At 40.2% G+C, this 18909-nt stretch overlaps 1 protein-coding gene across 1 annotated transcript in view; it reads right to left on the bottom strand.

The window, feature by feature from the left end:
• Window positions 1–14169, bottom strand: part of SPTLC1 (serine palmitoyltransferase long chain base subunit 1) — a 31589-nt gene extending 17420 nt beyond the window's left edge. The window contains exons 1-4 of the mRNA XM_085041981.1: window positions 14047–14169; window positions 12254–12361; window positions 3205–3299; window positions 371–464 (exon numbers count right to left, since the gene is read on the bottom strand). Coding sequence (XP_084898107.1) covers window positions 371–464; window positions 3205–3299; window positions 12254–12361; window positions 14047–14109 — 360 coding nt within the window. The 5' untranslated portion in view covers window positions 14110–14169. The remainder of the gene's footprint in view (window positions 1–370; window positions 465–3204; window positions 3300–12253; window positions 12362–14046) is intronic.
• Between the last annotated feature and the right edge of the window lie 4740 nt (window positions 14170–18909).

Below are 18909 nucleotides of genomic sequence, written 5' to 3'. Positions count from 1 at the left end.
TCTATGTATCAGTATCTACTGAATTCTGTGTAAATTCTAGTAATCTACTGAATTCTATGAATTAATTTCACATCAAAACTATTTTAGACAAGTGTTTAAGCATCATTCATTTTATTCTAATGCTTAAGGACATTAAATACTAATTTAACTGGATAATAGGCTAGGTATGCAGTTAAGTACACATTATTAAACTTCAGTAAAAATACAAACTTAAATAGCACAACATTTTATGGTTTATAATCTTCCTTCTTGCATTAGCAGCTTATGTTATTGATGAAATTCATGCTTTCTGTAGTTATTCTTTATGTCAAGATAACATACAAAGTAAAAGAGGAATAATCACACAAATAGAACAACTAGAAGAACTCACCTTAACTTTTTCATTATTCAAAAGTCCAAGGAAGTTAAATGATGCAAAGTTTATACATTCCTTGCCATTAACAGTGATTATATGGGTGGGAGGACTGAAAAAAAAAATTACAAACCTATTGTTATGAATGAACTGCTGCAATTTTCCTAAACAGTTAAACAATACAGGAGTTCTGGTTTTCAGCAATAGAAGGCACACAGATTTTCCAAGATTCCCTCTTTCTACTTCTGTTGCAGCTGCCAATCAGTATTTACATGCAGTGTCAAGTCACAAATATACTGTACTATACTCAACAAAACCCATATTCCTGTAATTTCATAAACAAACTATATTTTCTTGAAATATTTAATGATTCCTTGTTGAAAACTTAATTCGTAAAAAGACGACCCCTGAGCAGATACATAAAGCTTCTCCTTTAAAAGCAAAGTGATATCTATTTTCAAGAGGAAATACTAAAAATAAAAAGAAAATTTCACTGCTCTTACTTCCAAGAGAAAAATTAATTCAAAACCAATGATTTTGTCATAAAGCAACCCCGGAATATCTATCTTTTACTTATAGAGCTACTGAAATATAGGTACTAGCTGTAAGCAGGCAAAACTATAGTATTAGCTATCGCCTCCAGTTTCCAATTCAGTTTAATCTGTAATGGTTGAATAATTTACGTAACCAGGAAACAGAGAAAGTGTAAAAACACACACTATTAGCAAATGAATAACACCATAATATATACAAAGCAAACGGCAAAAAAAATTTCTGCCCTACAAAATTATGGTTTAGGTAAACAAATATCAAGAAATTGCTGTGTTCTATGAGCAAACCTGTTTTGACAATTATACACCTCAATAAAACAAATTCAAAAGTTTCAATTAATTACTCGGAGCATTGAGAAGTTTCAAATCTAAGACAAATACAAATTTTTTTGTCTGCCCATTTCTGTATCAGCTGTCAAATATTACAGTTGAGATTCTATGCTATTCCTCAGACACAGTAACTTCAACAAGCTTTTCCCATACAGAAAACTAGCATGGGGCAATTTTCTCAATCAAAATTAAACAGGGCTGCTCAAATGTCAAATGCCTGTGGACAGCTGTTCCAAATCTGGTGGTTGACAATATTTCAATGAGTACATTTGGTGTGCAAAGCAAATAAACTTTTAAGTCCAAGCTATTCGCTGCAACTTAGAAAAACACTGAACTGCCTGAACTTCACTTTAAAAAAGTCCATGATTTTGTGTTGTATCTGTTCACTTGAAAAAACTGAGTGCACGTTGCTTCAGCTAAGCAATTGTAGAAGTTTACTATACAGCTTTGGAAAGTTTCATACTAACACAGTGCATGTGCCAAGGATCTTTTGAATGATGAACCTCTCCCCACAGAGGAGCTGTCCTGCATTACTGCAGTGCATCTTCTGCACAGTAAGTAGCATTCTAGAAATGTGCAGCAAACTGTCTTGGGGAAACGACTGTCATTAAAAACATACCTGTTTCTCTGTCTAGCTTATCAATAAGCTGTACCAAAGTCTAGACGTCCTGCTAAGTGAAACAGCTACTAGGTTTCACAGATATTCACCAGAGCAGACCTATACCTATGCAGTTTGCCATTAACATGAGATTCAGTATATTCCCAGCATACTATCAAATCTGGTAAATTTACAACAATTTGCCTCACAGCTCCACATCTCAAACCTAGAAAATACATTAATGTTCACCAACAACTTGGCCCTTATAAAGCTTCAGCTCTCATGTAAACTTGGCCACACTTTCCTATCAGAATTTTACCCAAACTTCTAAATAAACAATTGTGATTAGGCAGAAAACATTAATGGAAAAGGTTATTTCAGTGAATAATTATAACCAAAGCATGGATGCTGACCACATCATAAACCCTGCCTTGCAACAACAAAACCAGTAAGTCTTTGCAAAAGAAAAACCCTGAAACATTATTTTTTTTAATCTTTTCAGATATTTTCCTCCCCCTAGTATAACAGTTCATTAAGTATTATGATTAGGTACAACAGTTATGAGATACTGATCCAGTTTAAACTGTAAATAAAATTTCAAGCTATATTCAAAGAACTTACAGAAATCCTTCAGAAACTATCTTTTAATGACTGAAAGCATGCCCACTCTTCTTGGGCCTATTACTTAAGTGTTTCGTATACCGCAAAAAATCAGTCCTCCCAAGTAACTGTTACATGTGATAGGGCTCTGGTCTCCTGGAGATGGCTGAGTGAAAGGGAAGTGGTGAATTAATATTTTGCTTTGCTTTGCTTGCATGCATGGCTTTTGCTTTCCCTATAAAACTGTCTTCATCCCAACCCAGGACTCTTCCAGTTCCCAGTCCCACTAGTGGGGCAGTGAGTGAGTGGCTGCATAGGGCTTGGCTGCTGGCTGGGGTTAAACCACAGCAAAGTGACAAGTGGCTACACACCAAATAAGTTTCTTTTGAACTAATTTGTGATGATGTAAGAAGGTGGTATTCACTTTTGGAGGTCTAAGTCCACATTTTCAGAAAAAATTAAACAGATTATTACTAAACAATACAGAACCACAATGAAGGCAAAGATACAACATCCCCTCTCCCACCCCCAATACTGAAAAAAAAATTAACAACATTTAAAGTAAGATTTTCTTAGTAACAAAGTCTTGATAATGTTATAAAACCAAGACCTCTTCAGAGGCAAATTCAGTCCTGCTCTCTAAAAATGCAATTCATTTATGGAAGGATATCATTTAAGGATATGGATATGCTAAATAAGCAGTATGCTTAAAAATAAGTATATCAAGTATTTGAGTTGAAATAAGAAACAGAATTAATTTTGGTTACATTTACCCCGAAACAATGTTGTAATTGAGAGCTGGGTGATCTTTTGGCACAGGAGGTACAAGAGGCTCTGGCTGCCATTCTTCAATCAACTCCTCTTTTTCCTGATCAGGAGAAAAGAAATACTGTTTGAGAAGGGAATTCCCCTAGAAAATACACTATGCACTAATAAACAGTTGATAAAAATTGTATTAGAAATCATATATGCTAGTACATGTCACCTTTCTGAGAGACCTAGAATTGATATTATCTCAGGATTTTCAAATGAGAGGCTTAGAATTGTGAATTCTGAAAGGGAGGAACATATTAAGAAACATGGACCAAATATGACTGTATGTTAAATATCTTATATGATAACCAGGAGGTGAGACACTAACATGACGTCCCTGACAAATTTTAATCAATACTATTTCATTCAACCTACTAAATATGAAAATCCTCTTCCATAGTCCATGTAATTGAGCATGAATTACATAAAAGGTTAATATAGACTGCCTCACATTACATGCTCAAGTAATGTAATGACATTACATGCTCTTCAACAGCGCTATTTCAACAACAGAGGCATTAAAATACTTAGCAAAGTAACAAATATGTGAGAAGGATACACTGGAGAAAAACTGCCAAGTGCTCAAGAAAAGGTAACAACAACTACTCAACCAGGTATCCCACACCTAACCATGAAGGAATACAGAGTGCACATTCATTTTCAAAGTAGTACCCAAATTCAGGTTAATCTCAGAGTGGAACCACAGCCATAGCTCAAGACAGAGAGAGACAATTCCATCCTCGTCTCACAACACTAGTGTGCATCTCTATACCATATAGCCATCTGGGGTGAAAATCAAAAATCAAAGAAGTAATTTTACGCCAAGGATGCTGATCCACCGCACTGCAAGCCAGCAGCTGCTACAGTGCAGTCCTTTCCCAGCCACATATTTCTATTCCTTGTGCTGGCAGAAGCACTTCCAAAACCAGACAAAAGCCTGATTCAGATTCAGATGAAAACTAACTCAGCAAAAGCAGGATGGGATATATCTCTAAATTAGAACCCACAACAAAAGAGTCCCAACCCAAACCTACACTGGCTGATGCTGTTGGGAAACCACATCGTGAGTTGCAGTTGCCCAGTAGTATCTTATACCTTTCCACAAGAGTTCAAAAAGAGTTCTGACAATCATAAACCAGCATGTGTGCTCATGCAGCCTTCACTCTGCTCCTACAGTAGTTGTTGAAAGGCCCCAAACCCCTGATATATAGTGTAGAATCAAGAATTTTATACTCATTTTGGAGCACAGGTGTTGGTTGGTGAGGTTTTTTGTTGTGTTTTATTTTGGTTTAGGGTATTTGGGGGGGAGGGTTGTTGGGTTTTGTTTTAATTAGGCAGCAAAATAAGTCAGGTGAGAAGTGGCACAGCCTGTCAGTTATGGAAGGATAAATAAGAAAAGCTTTAGTTGACATCAAATGCCTAAGAGGAAGGACTTAGGAAGCATGGTGTTTCTTCTGTTTGAGACCTGAACACGGAGAACTTTCAAACAACTTTAAGGCAGAGTAGGCAACATAAAATTCCTTTCCTTCAAAAAAGGCAGAATTAAAGCTGGGTAAGCAGGTACTCAGCTTTTTCATTAAAGTCTAATTTTTTAGCTAAGTGTACAAAATGTTATCAAATAGCTTAGCAACTGGTGACACAAGCTCAGTTAAAATACTTTTGTCACATAGATTAGCAGTAAGAAAAACAGTATTTATAGATGGACACTGTAACTACAATAAATTAACACAGTCCAATTGCAGTTGAGATCTATGAACATAAAGACAATGAGCAATTCCTAATTAGTGTTTCTTTCACCCACGCATATTAATTTCTAAGACGTTTAAAATCTTCCCTTTAAAATCTTTGCTGCATACAAACCAACAGCATAGGTCATGAGCCACAGATGAGACATGGAAACATCCTGGTTTTTCTTTTAACACAACTTAGAATATGCAGAAGTCTAATCCTCATTTCAAACAACACTATTTCACTAATTCTATCTCACATTCATCTTCCTCATCCATTACACAGCATTTTGCTTTTTGATGGACACAGACAAACATTTGCACATTCATATCTTATGTCCTCTCTTTCCACCAGTTCTTAGCACAGGAGGGGACTGGAAACGTTGATGATTAAAATTATTACCAATCTCAACCTAGAACAACTACTGCAGATGGGACAGTGCAAATGCCTTCCTCCTTTCATTCACCAAACACCTCAGTACACTGGCTTGTCCTGCTGACTGTAAAGGGTAAACATGACCATCTGCCTCTGAACAAAAGGACAGGGCAGAAGCAGACTTTCATGCAGTGACCCAACATCAGAGTACTTTTATCTCCTACCTCCTAAAAAGATCAAATTTCACACCAGTATCAATAAAAAGGTAATTTTCAAACATACAGAGAAACCAGATTTTAAATTCACACTGTAACATCCTCAACTTGTAGTTGATTTGCTTACTCCTTCTTAGTTTGCTGCACTGAAAATATCCTCTTGCCCTTTTATAACTACTTTTCATTTATATAAGCAATAAATAAAATACAAACAACATTATAAAGTGTTTATCTTTTATTTTATAGCTAATATACAACAAATATGACAATATAATCTATAAAATTAGTATATTTTATAAATTATAATATACATACCTTTCTATACATTTAGCTTTAGGCTTTCTGGCTCTCTGAACCCTAACCCAAACCACAGCAGAAGCTTGGTGCTGAGGCTGAAGTCCCCACTTCCATGGCTGTCTCAGATTAGAAAGGTGTGCAGGCAGCAGTGTTGGTACCTTGTTGTGATCCGCTAGGCATGACTTTTCCAGCCTCAGTATCCTCTGGACTCTGAATTTTTTGGCTCTCCAAAGCCTAACCCAGTATGTAGTAGAATCCTGCATATTTATGTATAAATATTGCTTTGTGTATATTTATACATAAAACCATCTTAAATCTATTTATCTAAATAGACACAGATACCCACACATACATATATAATGGTTTTGAGTAGTTGTATTCTATTGTGAATTTTACTTTTTAATTGCCATATACCTTGGGTAGGGAAAATACTTGGGTGTAAACACATTCAACCCAAATTATTAAAAGAGTTGACTTGTTTACCCAGGTCCTTATGAAAAGGTAGCAATTTTATTCATGAAGACAGTTCTTAGCAAGCACTAGTGTTCTGAAACGTCATACATACATATTCTGCATTAATATCCAAAGATTAAGAAAACCTTTTATTTTATTATTACTGGTCCTCAAATAACAAGTCTTTAATTTCCCAGTATTTATAGATTCATATAACATCATGAGATAAATTGGCACAAATAATGGGCATGCCAATTAGAAGTTTCTCTCTTTCAAGTATTTATATATGCCCATATGTAAGAGAAAACACTCAAAGTCTATGTGTTTCTCAGCCACACATTAATCATTTGTCTCTGGTAGGAACTTTCCAGCCTCCTGACTAATATGACTCAAATAAAACATGTCCCATGCTACTACTTCAGTAGAAATTCTAAAACCAAAGAAAAAAGTTATTCCTCCCATTTGCAAATGGTAAGATATGAGTCTTAGCAGTATTTCAGAGATTTTGAGAGCAAATCTCTGTCTTGTTATCATTTACTGCCGAGTAAGACAAAGAGACTTATAGGGCACCTTCCTTTCACACATAGCTAAATCCTACCATGCAAACTTCCAGAGCCCACTCCAGTCCTCATTGTCACTTTGTCACTTTCTACAGATTTTACTTTGTGTGAAAGCCCATAAGAATCCATGTCTAGCATCCTGTATGTCCACAGACTTAATTATGTTTCCCAAACTATCAGGAACTTACAGTATCAGAGAAGCCCTCCACCTTTTTAGTTAATGATTTCAGAGATACTATTTTCTAAAAGAACCAGAAAGAATACTTACAAACACTATTATCAAAGCCTAAGAGTCTGACAGTTGAAAGGTGATTTCTGCATTGGATTTCATAGTACTCTTGCTACACATTTGACTGAAGCTAAAAGACACCTTCAGGGAGGATTTCTTCACTCATTCAGAAGCATGACAATTAAGTGCATTAGGTTGCACAATATATTATCTTCTTCTTGTTCCCCAGGACCAACTGGTCCTAACAGATCACTAAGACAGCTGTGCAGTAATAGTATTCTTCATTAATATTTATTACATGGAGTCAGCTCTGCTCTGGCAACATTCCCAACAATAGTTCACAAAGAAACTTCAGGCAAGATTACATGAGTGGCTAGCACAAAGATAGTGTGTGCTCTACCACCTGAGCAGGCCTATCTCCAGTGGCTATACCTGAGCAACCTAGTATTTCTTTCTAGTGCGGTAATAATGCTGGATTTTTGCCTTGTTTCTTTCACACATTTGTTACTTTCCCAGTACTTTTCCCTACCCTCTTATCCAGCTGCAAAGACCAAACACATTCCAGAGCTCCACGCCTGTGGGAGTACAAGGCCCCTATCCTATCTTGGTTCTCCCTGGGAATCAAGGTCTTCAAGACACATTTTTATGAACAAGTACAGCTAGTACCAAGGGGAGGGACCTCCAGAGAAGGGGCTTGACCTAGGGAGAATTACATCACCACTTGTCCTCCTAATTGGTGCTTTTTATCAACTATGTTAATTTCCTAAAAGCTATAAAACTGTATTCACCTGTGTGGGGGTGGGCTTTTGTAGATGTTCTTCCATAACTGCCCCTGGAGGTCCAATAAAAATCCACTTCTCTATTAACTCCTATACTAAAACTATCTCAAGTTTCATCTCCAGGCTGAAAAAGGCAACAGTAAAGACTGGACACCACAGCATGACTCAAACTAGGACAAGTCAGAAGATAAATCAGCAGCAGCCTACTTGCTGAACAGCTGGCATGTTTCTACACATAGATGAACACACACACAAGAAGCTTGGGTGTATGGGATCCCATACTGTGTGAAACAGACTGTACAGGGTCTGGCTGTGATGGTGGTAATTTTCTTCATAGCAGCTCACATACTGCTGTGTTTTATGTCTGTGACCAAAACAGTGCTGGTAGCACTGAAATTGTACCTCTTGCTGAACAGCCTTTACACATGCTAGCACCTTCCGTTTCACACTTTGTCCCCACAGTAAACAGACTGGTAGATGCCCGAGAGATTGGGAAGAGACACAATCAGGCTTGAACTAACCAAACACAAAATTCATACTGTATGATGTCACACAGAATAAAAGGAAAAAGAGGGATTTTAAGGAATTTAGTCACCTTTTGTTAGGGGACTGTCTGATATTGGTCCATCCAGTGGGAGGTGGTGAGCGACCACCTTTGCATCACTTGTCTAGTTGTCTCTCTTCCACTTTTCCTTCACTTATTAAATAATTTTCTATTCACTCACCAGTTTTCTTGCTTTTACTCTTCCTTTGCTTTGTGAGCAGCTGTGCAACCTTCAGCTACCTACTGGGGTTAATCCATGACACAGACTAGTGTCAATTATCCGCAGATTTTTAGTGAAGTTTAAGGAGAAGGCATGTCTCTGTGTGTTCACAGCTATTCCTCGACACAAAATACATGAGCTCTCTTCACAAGAATTATCTACACTGTAGAAAGAGAAATGGAATCATTCCATGACTCTGATGTATCAGTTTCCTTAGCTCCTCCAACTGTAGATGTATTCACACTCTTACTTCACTGCTGCATTTATGCTTACTTTCAGTGAACTGTCTGTAGACAAGACATTCCCTTCCAAACACAATTCTTCCTAAAGAAATCACTACTTCCATCTTCAAAGGTCAATGGTACAGTCAGCTACTCTAACTGGCACCTCCTTCATGGTTAACCAATTTGAACATAGGATCAGAACGAAGAGCATACACCTATGCTGTTCTTTTCACCATCACTATAAAGGTAACAAAAAGTTGGTGGCGTCTTTCACACTCAAACCCGTTACAGCAACAAGACTCACAGAACTCTGTAACTTTTTGCTTCTGTAACTTGCAATGTGAATCAATTTATCTAGTCTATATACAAAGTAATTCTTGATCACTTCGGATTCTTGCTAGTATTCACATTCCTTTTCCCCCTTCAACCTTAGTAAAGTTTGTATATATCGCATCAGAAATATCACAGCAATAAAATATTTGCATGCTTCTGTTTTTCAGGAAGCCTGTTAACTGCTATCCTGACAGTGCACTTTAATACTGCCATTCTGCAAAAGTAGCACTATTTAAGCGTAAGCCACTGCCATGTTGTTCCTTCTTCTGACACCCTTCTAAATCCTTGCTTCCACTGAGCTGTAGCAGACTGGGTACATGTGTGATCTCCCAGTTCTTTATTGCCCCCAATTAAGAAGACACAGAACAATTTTCTTTCCCACACAGCACTATCAGAGAATTATCTGAGTACTTTCTTAAATACTTCAGCTTCAGTAAAATGGTCAGTCATGAATGAAGATGATGAGCTGCAACTGCATGATAAAATCCAAGATGCATACAGAGTTACATGACAGAATTTCTTACTTTGTAAAGAAAAAACAGGTTTCAGCTTTTTCAGGTCACCAATTATCCAAGAGTCACAAAGAGTCTTTTCCTGCCATCTACAGCAGAATGATTCTTTAAAACAAAAAAACTTACTCTCCAAAATACCAGACATGAGAACTATCTGATTCAGGAAAGCTCAACTAAATGAACTGTACTAGTTTCTAGATGGACAGTCAGGGGCTACTTTAAATCTGGAGTGTGTCTTCTTAGATAATATGAACACTCAGTGTTTCACTGCACTGGAACTCCCTTTGTATTCAGTGCTCCTCTGTATTCTTATCAATGATGGCAAAGTTCAAGTATCCCAGGATCAAATCAAACTCTTCCAAGCACAAAACTGAACCGGCCATCCTTGATTCCTGCTTAGTTCGCTTCCTGCCTCCAATCATAGAAGCATTTGGGTTGGAAGAGACATTAAAGTCCATCTGGTTCCAACATCCCTGCCAACGGCAGGAACAACTTACAGTAGGCCAGGTTGTTCAGAGCCTCATGCAATCTGGCTTTAAACACTTCCAGGGATGGGGCACCCAAAACTTCTTTGGGCAATCTGTGCCAGTGCCTCACTATGCTCACAGTAAAGAATTCCTTCCTAGTATCTGATCTAAACCTGCTCTCTTTCATTTTGAAGCCATTGCCCCTTGTCCTGTCGCTACGGGCTCTCATAAATAGTCTCTCTCCATCCTTCTTGCAGGCTCCCTTCAGGTACTGGAAGGCTGCACTTACATCACCCCAAAGCCATCTCTTTTGAAGGCTGAAAAATTCCAGTTCTCTCAGTCTTTCCTCACAGGAAAGATGCTCCATCCCTCTGATCGACTTGGTGGCCTCCTCTGAACTCACTCCAACAGGTCCAAGTCCTTCCTGGGACCCCACTGCAGGATGCAGTGTTCCAGGTGGGTCTGACCAGTGCAGAGCAGAGGGGCAGAATCCCCTCCCTTCCCTGCTGCCCACACTGCTTTGGATGCAGCCCAGGACATATTTGGCTCTCTGGGCTGTGAGTGCTCATTGCTGGGTCATGTCCAGCCTCTCACCCACCAGCACTCCCAAATCCTTCTATCCAGGGCTGCCCTCCATCTGTTCATCCCCATCCTGTGTTGGTACCAGAGACTGCTCAACCCAGGTGCAGCACCTTGCACTTGGCCTTGTTAAACCTCACGAGATTCCCACAGACCCATTTCTCAAGCTTGTTCCCTCAGGTGTGTCAGCCACACCACTCAGCTTGGTGTCATCTGCAAATTTTCTGAGGGCGCACTTGATTTCATCATCTAAGCCATTAATGAAGATATTAAAGAATGCTGATCCCAGTACGGATCCCTGAGGGACACCATCTGTCACTGACGTCCATTAAGACTTGGAGACAAGGGCCACTACCCAACTACTTTCTTATCCACCTAGCACTCCACCCATCAAATCCATTTCCTTCCAATTTAGAGAGAAGGAGGTTGAGGGAGACCATATCGAAGGCTCTACACAAGTTCAGAAAAATTACACCTGTAGCCCTTGCCTTGTCCACAGACAGAGTCACTCCATCCCAGAAGGCTACTAGGGTGGTCAGACAGGACTTGTCCTTTGTGAAGCCATGCTGGCTCTCTCAATAAATAACTGCTAAAGTGCTCCCTAGAACACTCTAACCTCATTTAGTAAGTGCTCCCCAAATGAGGACATTGCCTGCAGTTTTGCTCATGTTTATAGACTTGTGCCTACAGTTCCTGCATCCTGTTCACTGATGAATCACGCTAAGCACACATCCTTAGTGTGCATTCTTTGAGAATAAGATCAAAAAGCATGCAAGCGCATGACATACATGGGAATTACATATAACATTACAAGTACTCATAAATCTGTTTCACAAACCTTCTTTAGTACCATGAAGAAATTTCAGTATTTTATCCTATTTATAAGGGACACCATTACTTTGAAGATCAATTAAACTAGTCCAGGGACAACTTTAAAATAAACTCTACTCATTGCTGATAGTCTACTGCCAGAAGTCAGGAAGAAATTCCAGTCTTCACAATTACAGCTTTTTTTTTTTATTTCTCAAGACAATGACATTGCAAAAGAAAAAAATTGCCACTAAACTACAATTTTTGTGGAACCCACCATAAACTCTCGGAGTTATTACTTATAGACACCACATATACAGACTAGCCATTTTCCTACCCTCTACAATCTTACAGTTGTTTTTATTTGGCAGGGTGTTTTTAACATAGCTTTTATTTTTAAAATAAAGCCCTCCATTGAGTACAGCTAATGCCAGCTTTCCATAGCTTAACAGTCACTGTTATATCAGCCTTCTTATTTCTCAGGCTCTCAAACACAGTGCTATTTTGAAAGCATAAACTGATGCATTTAAGCAATAGGCAGTTTCTGAGTCCAAGGTAAGCTCATTCTTTTGAAGTAAAAGAAAAAAAAAAAAGCAGCACCATTTAGAATGCAGCAGTGCTTGAACAGCCAACAGTCAATTGCTATAAAATATTTCTCTAAAGAAAAGTATTTTTTCACTGTACCTTAAGTGTTAGATCAGATCGCTCTTGAAGCTTGTATGTCTTGGAGAAAAGAAGTCTGATTATCCATAGAATTAGAATTCCTTCTAAAATGAGATGGTAAGCAGGAGCCTGAAAACAGAAGTACAAAAATCAGTCTAAAGAGAATTCTATTTGAAGCAGTGTGACACAACACAACCATTTTGTCCCTACCATCACACTCAGAAAAAACCCCAAAACTGATCATCAGCTGACATATTTCTAAATCAGTAAAAATTATAACTATATGAAAATTGAATGTTTTGCAGCTACTAGTTGTCACTGTTAATTGAGTTTGAATGGATTTAGTCTGTTGTTCATAAAGAAGGCACATTCTAAACTGGTAATTTCAAAATCTCAGTTCCACACATAATTTGAGTACTGAGACTAAAAGGAGTTAAGTCATACAGGTTGCACCACGCAGCACCTGTGAAGGCAATAGGCTTTTAAAACAAGCAGAAGTACCCTGAGAGCCTGAAGGTTTGTGTCATCTATACACAGTCACTTCAACCCTCCATTTTTGTAACTCAGAGTCCACCAGCAGGAACAACTAGCATTTACAAAGACAGCCAATTTTGTTCTTACAGCCAACTTCTGCCAGTTTCACAGGCACTTTGATCAGGCAAAAACACACTGAGTCACCTCAAGTAGTTTCTCCTTGTGTCCTTTACTCTCTTGTGTGGACACAATGAGTGGAAATACACAAAGCAAGACAGAACACAAGAGTCGATCCAAGTTAAAGTTAGCCTCTTTGGGAACTCAGGGGATGGAAGTCAGTTTCCTCTGGCAGCATAGCTAGTTTGAAGTAGACATGGCATCAGCACTGGACACCTAATATTAATGATGAGTTTAGTTATACCGTTTCAGAAAGGCTCCTGTCTATTATTTTTTAAGACTCAAAGTGTACATAAATGAGCATTCTCCCTTTTCAGGTCGGGGGAATTGCTCCCACATATCAACATATTTGGTGGTCTCTTACCAGCCAACAAAGTGGAACTTACAACAAATCCAGAAACTAAAGTAAACTGGGCACAAGCTTTTAAAACCAGTAAAGAGTCCTAAGGCATATCAAACTGCAAAAAACAAATGTTACCTATTGCAGAGTACTTTTCAGTTTACCAAACATATTAAGAATACATATATGCACCACAACACCCAAAGAACATAGAGTATACTCCCACTGAGGTCCCTGCGCTTTTCAGTGCCTACAATTATCCTGGAGTCAATGCACTAGAGCGTACTACCTGCCTCATTAGTTGAACACTTCTATATTTGGACTGCAAACCCCTGCATACATTCTTAAAAAGTTACCACCCTTTGCCAAAGGAAGGGACACCAAAACACCGCCTATCATCAGGACATCCTTTTTAACATAACGAAACAAAGCCTGGGTACAAACACACACAGCTGATCTCCCCCAGGAGGGAACTCAAGCTTAAACATTTAAACACTGCTTTTTCCTTTGCAAACAACACTTTTAAGCTACAAACCCTGACCCCGGCAAAATGCTGTGAACCTTAACGCTTAATGCTCTGCCACACGCTTTAAATGTCGTTTTATAAACTCGGAGAAATAGGACGTGCATCTACCTTTTCACGTAGCCGCGGTGCACTCACACACACATTCACGGCTCGGCGAGCGCAGCCCGACCCCGCGGCACTGACCCGCACCCAGCTCCCGATCACCGCCGGGCAGCCCCGGCGACACCTCCCCGCTCCCCGCGCCCCAAGCCGCGCTCAGGCCGCCCCGCCGCGCTCGGGACGCCCGCCCGGCCGCACCTCGTAGAAGGCCTGGACCATCTCCACCAGCACCCACTGCTGCCCCACGCCCGCCGCCGCCATGGCCGCGCCGCCGCTTCCGCCTCTGCGCCCACGCAGAGCGCCAGGGGTGGGCGCGGCCACGCAGAGCGCCCCCTGCGGCCGGCGCGGGCGGCGCGGCCCGGCTCCCCGCGGCCCTCAGAGCGGCGGCGGGCTGGGCGCGCCAGGCGCGGCTGCACCAGGGACATGCCGAGCCGTCATCGCTCCAAACTGCTGTTTCTCGTGGCCAGCTCGGTCAAGGAGCGAAGCTAGACTGGGAAGATCCCCGAATCAGAGATTCTCAGAGTCGGGCATGTTGGAAGGCACCACAGTGTGTCGGTCATTTGGTCCAACCTCCCTGCTCAAGCAGGGCCGTCCTAGAGAACATGACACGGGATTGTGTCCAGACAGTTCCTGAATCTCGCCAGTAAGGGAGACTCCACAACCTCTCTGGCCAACCTGTTCCACTGTGCAGTCACCTGCACAGTAAAGTTTTCATGTTCAAGTGGAACTTCCTGTCCTTCCGTTTCCACCCATTTCCTCTTGTCCTGTTGCTCAGCACCCTGAGAACAGCCTGGCTCCATTCTCTTGGTGTCATTTAAACATTTCTATATGTTGATGCAACCTTCAGTGTTATCTAAATGAAATTAGCTGTAAGCTGGACTTGCCTAGGAAGATAAGCGTGGATGAATTCACGTGTACTTCTTCACCACGTTTCAGACCTGGTCCTGTTTGATGAACTAGCTGGAGTTAGCTCGGTGTTGCTGTCTCCGCACTCACACACAGGCTTCCTCAGCCCCGTGCTGTCCTAGGCTGCAACAGGGCAAGGAGCAGAGCCCGAGCTTTGGTACCTCATCAGCTCATGCCACACTTGACACCTCTGTATCCATAACTGGTGAATTCATTGCCGGAAGGAACAATTGCTTAGATACTTGGCTAATGAAACGAGCAGCAAAAGCAAACCCTGAATATAGTGGAAATTTCGAGTAATTTCAAATAAGAGCAGAAAACACTGCTTTTAGAGGCTTGCCAAAGTGAGTGGCCCCAAAAGTCAAAGATCGCTGGGGAGAGATAAATGCCATAAAGAAAAAGGGTAGTGTTGAAGGCCTTTCCCCACAGATATACCTGGGTGAGGGGAGGTGACTGAGTCCCTGCACGTAGCTGTGCAGAACCTGAGCAACTGCCTAAATGTTAGTGGAGAGGAGGGGGACTGGAAAGGAGACTGCTTGGGAAGAGAGGTGGCTGCTAAAGGAAATATTTGAGAACAGTTTCACTGGAGCTGAACAATTGTGGAGTTTCTGATGGTGTTCTGGCACGGCGCAATGGAGGCACGCCCCTTGGGTTTTCACTCACTAGTCTTCGCCATGGTTAGAGGAGAGAAACCTGGGGCAACAATTGACTAAAGAGTTGATAGCAAAAACCTTGTGGCTGTTGCTGACTACAGACAAACAGTAGCTTACAATTTTACAGTAGTGGATAGTTAAAATCAGTGAACTTCACTTTCACACTAGTTGAAAATCATAGCAGTTAATCTCCTTGAATTTCTGAACTTAATGACATGTTGTCAAATTCCAAGCTCTACACAATAAAGTGAAATATGTGGTTTGAGGCTATCTGAAAAGTCAAAACAGACACTAAATATCTCTTTTGGCTTTTAGCTGCATGAAGACTCCTGTCTTCACTGTTAAGTATTTCTGTGGCCATTGTGTTATGCTGGAGTCTTGGACTCGTGGGAGATGGCTGCTACTACCAGCCTCAAATAATGTATCTGGTATGCAGTCCCAAACTGCCCCCAGAAGTGTGGGCCACATGAGTTGTCTTGGTGGGCAGCAGATTGAGTCACATCTCTGCTCTCATCAGAGCCTGACTTTCAATATTTGACATATATATGTACAACTGGGAGATCTAAGAAATTGATTTTGTGAAACACTGGATTAATTGTTTCTAGCATGAAATGCAGTGAAGTTAATAACATACTAACCAGTAATTTCTCTGGCAGTGAATTCAGAGTTCCTGGTCTGGATTATCATAGTGCTGGGTCTCTCATAATAAAAAGCCTATCCTGATTGCTCAGCAGTTTCATTGTTTCAACACAGGGCAACTGCTGCTAATTGCTCAAGGCTGCTTTACTTCTGACAGTAATCAAGAGAGTGAGGTAAAGGGATAAGTCCCTCACAATGGCAGTTTATGACTGGAAAGTAAGAGGAGAGGAAAAACATCTCTGAAATTAAAGACCTGATGAAAGCTGTTGAGATAGTGCCCTACAGGAATTCCTTGTCTGTATGTTTCAAATTCTCTATTCCCCCCACCACCATCCTCCATTTGCACAGTATTCCTAAGTCACACTTATTCTGGTTGTTCCTCACCAACCCACTCATTTCTCACACCCCATTTTGAATCCCCAGCTCAGTTTCCCTGAGTCAACACTGGGATTCCAGTAATCAGCTGTAGTTCTCTAGTAACTCCAGAAGCAGAAAAATAGGACGTGGTATGGCTATCAAGAGTTCAATTTTTTTCCTAAATCTGACAGTCATAGCCAGTGCCAGTTATTTTTCTGTCATCTGTGCTCTGTTAGTTCTTCCTCTGGCTTCTTCATTTTTGCTTTGTCAAGTGTGAGACAGACAGTAGAATCTCCTATTCACCTGGTATCAACTGAGAAGGGGAGAATGGCATTGGGAAGTGTCACCTAACTGTGAGGGGATGGTGGTGCTTGCTGCCATCCTTCTTGTATTGCTTTGTTCAAGATATGTGCATGGTAGGCAGAGAAATGTGGGAACTGGTGGGAAAACTTCCTCAGGGTCGCTCAATTCTCCCCTGCCTCCTCCAACCACACAGACAGAAGGCAGATGATGGCCTTGGAGATCAAGAACATAAGGGAGTGTTTGTAACTCTTCTCACACATTCTAGGTGATGAAATCTTAATTTAGACCATTGTGGTTTATGTGTGCCTAGTTGTAACATGTTGGCTGTGTGGCTACCCTCAAAAAATTATCAAAAAATAAAAAATAAAGTGTTGGGAAAGCAATCCCAAAATGGCAAGGGGAATAGCAGGATAATACTAGTCTTTTTTAGTTTTTGAAACTTCATGCTCCACTGAGATGATGCTGGCAGCAAGCACAGAAAACTTTCAAAGTGAGTTGAAAGCTGTCTATTAAGCCAGAAATTGTGTCTCAACTCCTAGTGGGAAGCCCAAAGATGTTGCAAGAGCACTGCACAAATGCCAAGAAGAACTGGAATATCAAGTTCTGTAACTTACCTTATATGTGGAGGAGTAATCATGCACAAAGCAAGCAGGGCATGGGATAAACTTAGTGTTATTTAAATCTGTGCACCATTGCATCTCCGAACTTAATCCAAGTTCTAAAGTGAATTAGTTCTAAAGTAACTTTGCCAGCAGAAACCTGTCTCAGATCTGCCTGGGAAACATCTGAAGATCTCAACCTTTGATACAAGATTTATGAAACAATAAGAGTACCTAGTGGTCAAAGCACTGGTGCATTCTAGCTATTCCCAGCTCGTCCATGGCACCTTGAACAACTGTAGTAACTAAGTGGCATGAAGTGGAAATGCTGTGATATTTTGCTGGCACACTGTGGGGACTTATTTTAACCTCAACTGTTTGCACTTAAAAACTGTGACTGTGTAAGAGTGGCCAGAATATTCTTTTTAAAGTATTTTCAGCCAAAGGTAGAACTTTGGAAAGAAAAACTAACCTATCAGAGAGATGGATGGAGGCACAGCAGTCTGCCTTCTGTCTACATTTCTTTTCAGTGCTTTTTCCCCTCATAGGTTTGGCAGCACTGGACTAAGCACTCTAATTTCCAATACATGGCTGAACTAACCATCTTAAAATGGAATTGACACCAGATAGGCCTAGCTCTGTGATGACTAGAGGAAACTCTTATTACAAACTTGTAAGGGCTGCTTAGCCAGGCTGTGGGGCCCACTGACAGAACAGACACTACTATTTAAATGGGAATGTTTGCCTTGCAAACAACCAGTTACCATATGTGGTGTTGCAATACTTCTGTTGCAGAACTAGATTTTTGATCTTGTGTTGTTAAATTTCACATATCTCTCATTCAAGACTTCAGACATATTCATATTGGGTATTTGCAGCCTAGAACTTTCACCTAGGTTGGTTGTCCCTACTGCAGAAGGAACTAGATATGTGGCTCATTTGTTTTTCTCCCTCACCTCAATATGCAACAGAACTGCTGCCCACTCTTAACTTCAAATCCTTAGTCCAAAAAGCCCATTATTTATTCCAAGTTTTGTCAGTTTAAATCTCTTTTATTTTAGAAACATAAGCACTGTATATAGAGTGTTTCAAATTTTTTGTTCACAGCTCCTTGTCCCAATTTTTGTTTACACTGAATTGACTAATTGTTGCTTCTCTCAGTATGTTTGAATTAGAACTATAGCAGACGTTACAAGCAGACTTGTACTCAAAATCATTTTGATGGAGTTAAAGCAGGTGGACCATAATGAAGTCAAGATCACTTCAGCAAGAGAATAATTCTGTCAAAATAAATAATACAGGACATTGTGAAATGCTGTCAGTTTGTCACATGAAAATTGTCCAAACTGACTAGGTTCAATATGCAGAGTGATAAGTAATAAAGTCCTGTGTCTGCATCAGACTGACTTTTTCTAGGTTGAAAAGTAATTTTCATATGCTGTTTTTAAGAAGTGGTCTAATGGACTAATCTGAAATAAATTTTAGGTAGCACACGTGACACATGCCATATGCAAGGTAGAGCTTGAGACCTGCCAGATGAGAAATAAAAACAAAATTGCTATAAATTCTAACTTTTAGTAACGTGTCCAACGGAAGCTCTTGAA

Source organism: Lichenostomus cassidix, chromosome Z (genome assembly GCF_008360975.1).
Source record: "Lichenostomus cassidix isolate B80296 chromosome Z, HeHo_3.0, whole genome shotgun sequence".
Classification (NCBI taxonomy): Eukaryota; Metazoa; Chordata; class Aves; order Passeriformes; family Meliphagidae; genus Lichenostomus; species Lichenostomus cassidix.
Note: the sequence above shows the minus strand (reverse complement) of the source record. Positions and strands in the feature narration are given on the sequence as shown.